Source organism: Bolinopsis microptera, chromosome 11 (assembly GCF_026151205.1).
Source record: "Bolinopsis microptera isolate Bmic1 chromosome 11, MBARI_Bmic_1.0, whole genome shotgun sequence".
NCBI classification, from domain to species: domain Eukaryota; kingdom Metazoa; phylum Ctenophora; class Tentaculata; order Lobata; family Bolinopsidae; genus Bolinopsis; species Bolinopsis microptera.
Window position 1 is genome coordinate 3,053,454 of NC_087082.1, and position 12,831 is coordinate 3,066,284.

The 12,831-nt window shown below is 40.4% G+C and overlaps 1 protein-coding gene across 1 annotated transcript in view; it reads left to right on the forward strand.

Moving 5' to 3' along the window:
- The window catches only part of LOC134823353 (protein RRP5 homolog), a 125,175-nt gene that overhangs the window by 62,810 nt on the left and 49,534 nt on the right, over positions 1–12,831 (forward strand). The window contains exons 3-8 of the mRNA XM_063834782.1: positions 10,042–10,146; positions 10,917–11,016; positions 11,236–11,312; positions 11,536–11,691; positions 11,911–12,076; positions 12,402–12,544. Coding sequence (XP_063690852.1) covers positions 10,042–10,146; positions 10,917–11,016; positions 11,236–11,312; positions 11,536–11,691; positions 11,911–12,076; positions 12,402–12,544 — 747 coding nt within the window. The remainder of the gene's footprint in view (positions 1–10,041; positions 10,147–10,916; positions 11,017–11,235; positions 11,313–11,535; positions 11,692–11,910; positions 12,077–12,401; positions 12,545–12,831) is intronic.

A 12,831-nucleotide genomic window follows, 5' to 3' on the forward strand; every position in this document is an offset into this window, starting at 1 on the left:
TTGGTCTGAGTAGACTGAGAATTTCGGAGGGAATCTCTTGAAGTTGTTGGCTCTTGTAATGCGCTTAGTCAATAAAGACACCGTGAGTATCTATTCCTTCCACACAATCCACCTCCTTGTAATTGTCCATTCCCAAGAAACTGGTAATCCTTAATTGATAATTCATATTTTGATTTTGAAGTTGGACTAGGAACCGACTGGTTTGGGGTTTTGGCTACTGGACCGAAAACGACCGGATATCAATCTATTTTCCTTTTTGCCGGATTTTGCTGGACCGGAGCCGGTTAATATGAAGAGGACATTTAAGGCTGCCGAAAATTGCCGGAAAATTGAAATTATTCCTTGATTGTGGGTTTTATCAATTACAATAAGACAGTGCTTACAGTCTGACTAATTGTGTTCATGCCGTATCTAAAATTTAAACTAATTTTCTGCTCCCTGAGCAGCAGTTACTGGTTGATATGTTTTGCAAGCAATGCAGACTGCAGAGGTCACTGATTGATCTGCTATATGAGCAGAGCGAGAAACGAGTTAGAATAAAATCAAAACGCACATTTCAAGGATTCACTGCGTTTTGTGTAGCACTGGCTTAGTGGCGCAGTTCGTTAGTCGACCTGCCTTACTCGTGATATGCTGCTCAATCACGAGGTTGCGAGTTCAATCCCCGCCTGTGCCACTAGCCATGGGGTGAGCGGCGTTGCCGTTCGCGTTCTGCTAAGGGTTTAAATGAGGAGCTGTACATGATCTATACAGCGGAGCCACTGGTGAAGAAAGTGTGGTATAATACCTTAACCGTTGCTGGCCTTAGTTATCGATCCTTCGGGTTCCTGTAAGTGCTGGTGACGGCCATGGTTGTCCGAAGTAAAAGAAAAAGGGTGGTTTTCATAGATGACCCTGCTGCCTTGCAGCTAAACAACGTAAAGTAAGGTAAGTAAGTAAATGTAATAAGAATTGCGCCCGTCAGGCCATAGAAGTAAAGCCCAAAATCCGTGACTGTCACAAGTTTGAGGCGTCGACATAGCGGGGGATCATGCCCTTAGTTTTTTAAAGGCATAATGGCCTTTGTTTACCACAACCCTCCGCTTGCAATGCTTATAACTAATTAATTTTAATTGTCAATTGTAATTAGTCTAGAGTCTAGGTACCTGCTTTGACTCCTCTCTTTGTGTTACACAAAATCTCACATGAGCGGATCTTTAACATACAAATACCTAGACAAATTCTTTCTTAACATGAAAGGTAAATCACAATGCTGGCAAGCATGACCGTGCCTCTTATATTCACAATACTATTTACCCCCTTTACTATTTACCCCCTTTACTGTTTACCCCCTTTATTATTTACCCCCTTTACTTTTATACCCCCTTTACTATTATATCCCCTTTACTATTATACCCCTTTATTGTTTTTCAGGCATTAAGACTCATCGAAAGTAGTTCAGCAGGTATATTTAAGTTCAAAACATTCTAATTCAATGTTAAAGATGAGGGGGGGGGGGGGGGGGGGGGGGGGGGGGGGGGGGGGTCCAACCCGATGTCCGATATGAGGGTTGATGAGGCCAAAATCGGAATCGGAAAATCGGAAAAATCGGAAAATTGAGAAATTTACTGAATCAATCTCTAAAAGCTCTCAGAAGTGATATAATTTAACCAGAACCCCTACATATGCTATGTATGCTATATGAAAACGAACCAATTGGACATTCCAATAGTATGTTTTATGCGTTTTTCCACTGCAGGGGCTAGTATGCTCACTACTAGTTGGAGTTGTCATATACTCCCAGACCCGAGTGCTTTGGCCTCTTGACGTGAGATCGATTGTTTCTGCTCATTAATTGTATCCTTGTTACTTGTTATTATGTATTAGTACAACACTAGGTACCTGGTTATATTTTGTGGTCCGGTCTTTAAACATACCATAATATCACTAGTACACTGCACCTTAAATATATAGTCAAGTACATTTGTATCGTAACACATGCTTGGCTGGGGGATCATGTTTTGTGTCCGTTCGGTACCCTATATTTTCAAAACGGACAAAAAGTAGGGCGGACAAAAACGGAAAAAACAGACAAAACATTTAGATGTCCTCCTCCTCCTCCCTAGTCTTCCTCCTCCTTCTCATCAGTCCTCCTCCTCCTCCTCCTAAGTCTTCCTCCTCCTCCTGAGTTCTTCTCCTCCTGAGTCCTCGATCTTCAGTCCTCTTCCTGACTCCTCGTCCTCGTCCTTCTCCTCAGTCCTCCTCACCCTCTTCCTCAGTCCCCTCGTCCTCAGTCCTACTCCTAGTCCTCCTCCTTCTCCTTCTCCTCCTCTTCCTCATTTCTCATCCTCCTTCTCCTTCTCCTCCCCATCAGTCCTCCTGAGTCCTCCTCATAGTCGTCCTCCTCCTCCTGAGTCCTCCTCCTCATCCTCATCCACCTCCTGAGTCCTCCTCCTGAGTCCTCCTCCTCATCCTCCTCCTCAGTCATCCTCCTCTTCCTCCTCAGTCCTCCCCCAGTCCTCCTCCTCCTTCTCCTCCTCCTCATCCTCCTCCTCCTTCTCCTCTTCATCAGTCCTCATCCTCTGTCCTCCTCATAATCGTCCTCGTCCTCATCCTCGTCATTAGTCCTCCTCCTCCTTATCCTCCTCCTCAGTCCTCACCCAGTCCTCCTCCTCATTCTCCTCCTTCTCCTCCTCCTCATCCTCATCCTCCTCCTCCTTCTCCTCTTTCTTCTCCTCCTAATCAGTCCTCCTCCTCCTCCTCGTCTTTAGTCCTCGTCCTTCTCAGTCCTCCTCCTCATCATTTTCCTCCTCCTCCTCCTTAGTCTCCTCCTCCTCATCCTCCTCCTCAGTCCTCTTCAGTCCTCCTCCTCCTTCTCCTACTCCTAAGTCCTCCTCCTTCTCCTCCTCATCAGTCCTCATCCTCAGTCTTCCACTAGTCGTCCTCGTCCTTAGTCCTCCTCCTCTTCCTCCTCCTGAGTCCTCCTCCTCTGGAGTCGTCCTCCTCCTCCTCATCAGTCCTCCTCCTCTTCTTCAGTCCTCCTCCTCTTCATTCCTCCTCCTCAGTCCTCCTCCTCAGTCCTCCTCCTCATCCTCCTCCACCTCCTGAGTCCTTCTCCTGAGTCATCATCCTCCTCCTCCTCCTCAATCTCCTCCTTATCCTCCTCCTCCTCAGTCCTCCTCCTCCTCCTCCTCCCCATTCTTATCCTTATCCTCCTCCTCCTCCTCCTCCTCTTTCTTCTCCTCCTAATCAGTAGTCAGTCCTCTTCCTTAGCCCTCGTTACCATCCTCCTAGTCCTCGTCCTTAATCATCGTCCTCATCCTCCCCAGTCTTCCTCCTCAGTTCTCCTCCTCCTTCTTTTCCTCATCAGTCCTCCTCCTCCTCAGCCTCCTCCTCCTCCTCATCCTCCTCCTCAGTCCTCCTCATCTTCCTCATCCTCCTCAGTCCTCTTCCTCAGTCCTCTTCCTCAGTCCTCTTCCTCAGTCCTCTTCCTCCTCAGTCCTCCTCCTCCTCCTCAGTCCCCAGTCCTCCTCCTACTCGTCAGTCCTCCTACTCATCCTCCTCCTCCTCCTCATTCCTTCTCCTCCTCATCAGTCCTCCTCCTCCTCCTCCTCAGGCCCTTCTCATCCTCCTCCTTCACCTCTTCCTTCTCCTCCTAATCAGTCATCCTCCTCAGTCGTCCTCCTCTTCGTCCTTAGTTCTCGTCCTCATCCTCATCGTCCTTAGTCCTCGTCCTCATCCTCCTAGTCCTCGTCCTTAGTCCTCGTCCTCGTCCTCCTAGTCCTCCTCAGCCTTCCTCCTCAGTCCTCTCCTCCTCCTCAGTCCTCCCCCAGTCCTCCTTCTCCTCCTCCTCATCCTCAGTCCTCCTCCTCCTCGTTCCTCGTCCTCGCTCTCGTCCTCGTCCTCAGTCCTCCTCGTCCTTAGCCCTCGCGTCCTCTTAGTCATCCTCCTCCCCGTCCTCAGTCCTCCTCTTCCTCCTCCTCCTCCTCACCAATCCTGCTCCTCTTCCTCAGTCCTCCCTCTCCTCTTCAGTCCTCCTCTTCCTCAGTCCTCCTCCTCCTCCTCAGTCCCCTCGGTCCTTCTCCTCCTCGTCAGTCCTCCCCAGTCCTCCTCCTCCTCATTCTTCCTCCTTCTTCTCCTCCTCCTCCTCAGTCCTCCTCTTCTTCAGTCCTCCTCCTCCTCCTCATCAGTTTACACAATTTATTGTTACTAAAATGTTTTTAAATGCATTTGAGTCTGTAACATATTGACATGTTACTGTTACTGACTCAAAATGTGCTCGAGAATTTTTTTGTTTAACAGAGTTTTACTCTCCAGTACTACGGAAAAGTTGTTACATGATAAATAAAGATTTTGATAAATAAAGTGATTTTCATCCCTTTTAATGTTATTGAAAATAGTGTAGACTATTCTTTGTACCGTGCTACCCATTTCTGCAGATAGCCTGTTACAAATTTTGGAGACAATTTAAATCAAAAGTTACAAAGCGTTCGCTATTTGTTACGATTGTTATTACCAACCGTACTTCTTTTAATTGTGGACCGGGGTGGATGTTTCTGTCAAACAAGAGTTGATACGACAGTGTGTTGTTTTTCGGACGAAACGGTTCTTGTTTGGAACAAGAAACCATTTTGGGGTTCTGGGACCACCACCAATCGATTTCTTGTCATATTTAAGTACAGAAATAGCTACCTATATCGCCTAGAAACCTCAGAGGAAAGATTTAAATTTTCCCGATTTTTCCGATATGAGGGTTGATGAGGCCAAAATCGGGATCGGAATGATCGGAAATGATCGGGTTGGACCCCCCCCAGATGACAGAAATAAGAAATAGTTATGTGGAGGTTTTTAAGAAATTTGCGCAAAATATGCGCCATCATGTTATACGAAATTCGGTAAAAACCCAAAATCGCCATATTCAGGTGCCTTAAAAACCATGTTAAAATTGAGTTAGAGATCTGGAACTTTGCAGAGCGTCTAGACGTTGATCAAATCGACTGTATAAAAAAGGTTTCAACTTTCAGGAGTATCTATATCGGGAAATGGGTTTTCTAGAACCCCTGTTTTACGACAGATTGTCATTTGTCGTGACATATTATATATATTCATTATTCAGGGATAGACGCTTTGCCAGTCAATTATAGGTTATATTCAGGTGTCCGTAGATTCAGAAGCTTTAAAGGTACAGCCATATCGGACCACAGGTCTTGAAAATAATTGTTTAGACTTTAGTTTTATATTATATTAAAAAGTAATTCAACGTCATCATCACCACTTGATGACGTCATCAAGTTAACCATTTTTATAACTTGATTTTTGACAAAGTAATCACTTTTAAAATTGATTTTACGCCATTAAGAAGTAATTTTATTCAAAATTTGAGGACATATTGAAGTTAGATAATTGTTTAAGCATTCTGAAAATCTACCGGAAAGTTTTTCTAGCTTGCTCCTTCATAAAGATATTCGCTATTGAAGTTAGTGCTTTTTTAAAGAATCTAAGAATAATTTTATAAAAACGCTAATTTTACGTTCTAGTATTCTCTGACCGTGTTGAGCTATCCCTTGGGTTGTGGAGCTTAATTTTGCTTCCTAAAGGTCTAAATTGTGTCATAGGCTAGTTTTAAAGTGGAAAATCGCAAAGTTGCACACGTGGGGACACGCCCAAATTGATAGAAAATTGCTAAAGTCACTGAAAATTGCTGTTTTCACCATTTTCTGTCAACTTTGCATTTGGAGTGCCGTTGTGGTTACAGTTCTTCTTGAAATACTTTGAAACTTTGCATGCTTATCAAACTATATATAAAACACTAACATGCAAAAATGCGCACGCAATTGTAATAGATTAAGAAGAACTACCCGAAGGCAGCTGTACTCGGCAATAAAGATTCAATAAATTTCAGCTAATTCACTAACTACCACCCTTATCGCGAAATACTAGGTATCGACCCGAACGCAACTCAAAGAGATTTTGACAGCATGGCATTTGATTGATGTAATTAATCGAAACGTATTACAATTCGTAAGCCGTGAATGAATGGGATAAGCGAGCGACCGATTTCATTCTCGGTATCATTTTGCATTTGAGAACGGTCAATCAAATTAACATCATTTCCTTTTGTTTGGGAAAGAGAGACACTGGCAGCGGTCCACTCTACCCATGATTATGGGTTTTGGTCAAATCTAATCTATACATTATAGGCCTTTAAAGAAATCAAGCGGCCAAATTTTGAATCGAGATGATATAGGTATATTAAAGTATATTAAAGTGTATCCCCGGGTCAAAATCGGAAAAAAACCTACATTTTAATATAATTCAATATACCTACAATTAGTAGATTTATATTCTTCGTTAAGATTTACAAGCTAAGCCATTTGTTAGTCCCCTGAACTCATACACGAATTTACATCCAGTTTGGACAAAAAATGGCCGTGTTATGAGCCAAAAACTAAATGCCCATATTTGGAAACACAAACAAAATGTGATGGCTTTTGGCCCCGAAAATGATTAAATTTCAATATTTTTGTATGAGACTTTAACTTTAGGTCATAGACTAGAATCCCGACAGTATGACCATGTCACATCTTAACCATGTAATCACCATGTTATAACCATGTTATAACCATGTCATAACCATGTCATAACCATGTCATAACCAAACCCTGACGTAATCATGACGTAATTATGCCCTGACCCTCCCCCCCCCCCCCCCCCCCTTTTGACTTTTTTCCCTGGCAAACACATTTCTCTACGTTTCATGCTACCCTGATCATTATGAGCCGGAATCATTGTTATGATATCCGGCCAAGCATCTTCCCAACTACTTACTTTAGCAGCCGGATACCCGATCCATTCCTACTTTCCTCTATTTTATCATTATCAGAGTGAAATTGAGCGGAATTTGAATTAAAATATTGTCAAATTGTTATTATTCTTGAGGGTAAAAAAGAAAATGTTGAGTACGTAATCAACAACCAAATCCCCCCGGCCCACCGTTATCATTTGGGAACTAAACTTGGGAACTAAACCCCCTAGCTCCCCCTCCGCTGATTACGTAATATGTGAACGACCCCTAAATAAGAAATAACAAAAATAAAATATTAATCGATGCAATTTCGAATTGCACGGAAACTGGCTTACCACTGCACATGTGTAGTCATGTTATGTACACTATGTATAATTGGCAAAGAAAAATGACTTGTGATGGCAACAAAATCAAATATATTATGGCCCACTAATACCTATTCTGCTGTTATGAGAGAAATCACTGAATCGATTTAATGATCGAATTTAAAAGGCAATTTGAGCAGGTGCTTGTTTAGGGGGCCGCGCTCAGCCTGTCATTCGGCGGTATCCTTATTCGGCGGAATCTTTATTATATGTTTATGAACATTATTATATATAGCCTGGGGTCCCCAGTTAAGTGCTTGTAGATTATCATGATCATTAGCTAAAATCCTAGTGATATTTAAATAAAATGACATGATAAAGTTTGTGAATAGGTAGAATACTATTCTAACAATAGCAATTAAATACAGGTGGTTCTGCCAACCACCTCCTTTATAGAAACTTAATAGTCAACCCCACGCAGTCGAAATTGAATGGCCTCTAATAAGGATTTCGCAATATCGACCATTACGTCACGCTTTGAACAGGTTCCTGACGATTTAGTTTTTCTCGAAACCATGTACAGTAAAACCCCAATTTACTATTTTCATTTCACGCAAACTGTACGGTGAATCGGGTCAGGAAACTGATGCGATGGTTAACTGATGGTACCAGACACACCAAAATGACACTCGGCTGCAAACACGCCAACATCATCAAAAACCTTAACGCTACACTTAGCAACAACAGACAAAATAATCAGCAGGACTGCCATCAGGGAGGGGATACCATTCCCCACAATGACGTGGGGCCCACATCTCCCGTTAGAGAACCACTTTATCTCGAACTCACCTGATAGAGTAAATTAATGTACTACTGAGTATTGCATGAATAGTTAACAATGGTAACATCAATTCATGTATAATTCCGCTGTCCTACATTTAATTAAGACAATAAAATTGTACGCATTTTAGCACTAAACGAACGAACTTACACGGTTAAATTTGTGCACGCTTTAGCTGTTTTCTTACAAATGATGACATATTAGGTACATTTTATTCATTCAATTTCAAACATCTTACCTTGACAGAAGATGCCCTGAACTAAGACGATCAGTAGTGCGATCGAAAGTTTAATATCCATTCTCGTTCCACCTGGTTTCTTGACCTAATTCAACTCTTGAATTAAGTGTATCATAATATACATTTAATCGGCAATTTCCAAAAACAAAAAGGACTAATGAAAAATAAAAAAGCAGAAGAAAATACTGCCAGGTAAACAAATTTAATCCCAAAACAGTTGATAATCGATCACTCAACGGTCTGGTCATTACGAATAATGAACGCCGAATAGTTTTTAGAGGCTGTTGTATTTAAATGTATTAGACAGTGCTTACAATCGTTTAAACGATTAAAAATGGCCCAATTGTTACGCGAACAAGCAAAATGAAAAATGGCGAAATGATATCACAAGGCCTATTTACAGTAACAGTTTACTATTATTTTGAAAATACAATAATCATACAAATTCGTTCATGTACTATGGAACTGAGAGGCCCAGTGACATAAAGTGAGGAATCTAAGAATCTAATTCCTAGCCATATTAATTTCCATAGCCACGCCGACTAATTTTTGTCAACAAAATTATTAAATCAACTTTAAAATAGTCGCTCTCGGTTGTTACACACTGTAACGCCGCGCACTGTACTTTAATTCTATATTTATCCGAGAAGATGTTCGAATCGAGCGCAAATGCCAGATTCCTGTCAGGATCCTAGTTCTTGCGCTTAACTTGCGCGTTACCAAATAATCCAAGATATTTCTGTCAGGATCCAAGATTTTCCTACTACCAGTATGGTAGTATGGACTGTTTGGTAGTATGGTAGTATGGTAGTTGCAGGAACGCGCGAAGATCTATATGTAAATATTACAAAAGCGTACATGAAATCGTAGCCTAGTTGGATAATCCGTCGTTACTACATTAGCAGATCGCGAGTTCGAGACCCGGAAAGGAATTCTTTTACAATCTTTTGGCAATTATGAATAACTATACTAATGAATTAATAACTATACTAATGAATAACTAAACCTCTGTAATATAACTAGCAAAGTAAAATGAAATCGTTATCCGGCCGCGGAGCGGCCGAAAAATTTATGGTAGTCGTTTTAAAAATATATGGTAGCCGTTTTTTCTTTCCAGACTGGATTCCTAGTCCCTTTTTAAATTTATGTCACTGGGCTGAGAGGATTGATGGTTTGTTGTTTTGGGACTGGTTTGTTAGCCAGCCAATGTTTACGAATATAATATATTTATTACATAATGAAATGAAATGAGGTATTTATATCCCGCTCATATGATTAACCAACAACACAAGGAAGGTGGTTAACCATGTCAGAGCGGCTGACTGTCAGTGATGTGAGCAAATGTGTAAAAGTGAACTAAAGTATAACTCATCATAAGGCAAAGACAAAATTAAAAAAATTATGAATATAAAACATAGAAACATAAATAGATTAAATCTTAAATATAATATTCAGCACGTAATTAAAACTGACTGAGGGCTGGAGCGCACCTCAGTTAAGTTCGTCAACTCAAAAGAAATACCCGTCCTGGTACGCATTAACCCTGATCTAAACCTGGGCAACGTAGCGACTGTGGAGTGTGGGTATTCTGATTACCAAATATGTCACGTGAACATCTAAACAGTTTGTAATTAGTTTAAGCACGATATTAAACACCGAAATCAACTCCTGAGTATGCCTCAGATAGACTCTTTGTAATTTTTGGCTCGTCGATATCTGGCTGTTGATTTTCATTCAGCATCGGTGTATTTTTCTTCAAATTTACACATGAGTAGAACCAATTTGTCCGCGCCAAAATTTACCTGAAACTGGCCGTGGTTTCTGAGTGTGGATATTGATTAAATACAGAATTCTTTAAAAATTGTATTTTCAGAAAGAAAAAGTAGAGCATATATTCTCGGAAAAATCCATAGCCAAAAAGTCTAAAGATGATTCTATTTCTGATCTGGGAAAACCATTGGAAGATCTTACATACAAGGTAAACGATAAACACATTTATTGTTAATTATATAATATTACTAGTGTAACCCGGCCTACGGCCGGGATTTCACTGCCGCAGTTAAAAAGGGTAGGAGTAATTACCCGCTGAGTCAAAACCCGGATTAGGCGAGCAATTCTATTCGGAGTGCCCTCACGTATCCAATAGTATGCTTAAAAGATAGTAATTCTTAATGAATAATCAATAGAAATTAACCCTTAACACCATGCACCACACCAGCCTATCATATTTGTGAACATGCATTACATTGTCGTATGAAAGTATGAACTCTCTCTACAGTCCAAACAGACCGTTTGAGCACTCCCTCCCCTAATAAGTTTATAGTATTATATGACCATGTAATATATACGCCATGTAATATATACGCTACATATGCAGAGAGAGAGCTAGCCCCGTAACTCTTGCCGTTCTTCTCAAGCCATTTTATGTAACATATTTTGTGGTACAAAACCATCAATTAAACCACTTACCACCGGCCGATTTTTATAAAATTTGCTTATTGGCTTCGTCAGAGTTTTGTCGGCACTATACCGAAAAAACCAGTCCCGTAACTATTACCGTTTTTTTTGTATAACCGTTCGGAAATTACACACAGACACACACACAGACACACACACAGACACACACACATTCTGGTGTTATTAAGTTGATAATACACTTGCTATGACCTGACCTTTGTATCGTCTCATTGGCACAAATCCAAAATATCACTCTCTAACAACATATTAATGTGGATATTCTGTTTTTAGAAACTGTCCCCTGGTATGCTGATGCTCGGTGTTGTTTCTGAAGTTGGTGAGGTTGATGTGGTAGTGAACCTGCCCAATGGATTGACTGGCTTTATCAGAGGTAATGTGAATATGCATTTCTATGTTAAATTGTATGTGTGGCACCAAATAAGCTTTGAATTAGATCTAGCTAAGATAAAATATTTTGATAACAAATTAAGTGCAATGTTAAATGCATACCGAATGAAAAATGAAATGAAGAAACTAGATGTAGAAGTAATTTATATCAATATTGAATTCTTGTGTTGAGCCATATCTAATTATTATCATAATATGCTAGGTACTGATATCAGCGAGGAATTTAACAGTGTTATCGAGAACAACGCTGAAGGTGACGAGGAAGCAGAAGGTGAAGAGGTTAGTTTCCTCTGTTGTAGATTTGAAGAAGAGAAATGTACTTACAGAACGGTGGGCGTGAGAGTTCACCACACTGTTCTATACTCAAACTCAGAGATTCGATACTAAATTAATCATAACAATTTCCTAAACAGCCTTCTTTTGAACATCAATTTATAATGTAAGCCACCTATAACATAGTATCTCTATTCTTTAAGCTCCTGTAAGTTCCACTTAATTTCAGGAACTAGACCTCTGTGACGTTGTATCAGTGGGACAGTTCTTATCCTGCTCGGTTGTTGATGTAGTTACTGTTGACAAGACACGCAAACTCAACCTCACCACCAAACCGGAGATAGTGAACGTTTCTGTCAAGCAACAGGATATCAACAAGAATATGGTAGGTGATTTCATTCGATTTAAAGGACTAGTGACCACCTTACCTTCTTCATAAGAATATATTTTTTAGTATGAAATGTTTCAATGTTGCTTTATTAGCCGGAACCTTATTTCCGGTAGGTTTTCATCTTTAAAATACTTTAAATTATTGTGCCACTATTTTAAACAAAAATACAGTTTTAGGATTATCTGATAGTTGAAGTTGTAACATTAAAAACAGGTGCTACAAGGAGTCATCCAGAGTGTTGAAGAGTACGGGTACATGGTGAACGTGGGAGTCAAGGGAGTAACAGCCTTCCTCAACAAGAGTGCTGCAGTGCTCCTGAAGAAGTGTGATATTGTCCGGGTGGTGGTCAATACGGTTAACGATGGCAACCTTATTTTAGGTGAGGTGTGTTATAAATTGTGCAGCCCGGGATTATTAAATTGTTTTTATTTCTCTCTCCAGAGTTTGAGATTGAATAATACAATAATAAGTTTGACTCATATCTATAATCTCTGAAATTTCTGTGCAATTCTAAGAAGAATTACGTGAGTTATTAAAGGGTCGCGTATGGGCAGTTACTTCTGGGCCACTCTGTATAATTGGGTAGCTCTGGCAGTGTAGTCAGGGTCATACATTTATAATTAAAATATTTTAATTTTAGCAGGGAGATAAATTATTAATCATCTCTTATTAACTGTCTAATTAACACAGTCTAATTAACACAGGACTGTACGCGGTAGGGATGAAAGCACTTTCGGAGAAAACAGTAACAACGTTCTCTTCTCTGACGCCAGGTCACCTTGTTAATATCACCGTTAAGAAACAGGCTGCTAACGGACTGAGATGTACCTTCCTTGGGGGTATCCTGGTAGGTACTCTTCCACTTAGGGACTGTTTTGCTGGGGGTGATGCAACGTCAATTAATGTCAGTATTCCATAAAAACCCCAAACTGACATTGACATTAATTGACATTAATTGACATTAATTGACATTAATTGACATTAATTGACATTAATTGACATTAATTGACATTATTCGATAAATATTCAAGATATTCACGTCTATGTAAGTTAGATCGGTTCAAAAAAACAAAATGTCCTTAAATAATTATGAGTATGTTCTTATCTGTTGATCCTTAGGTTCAAAGACCACCA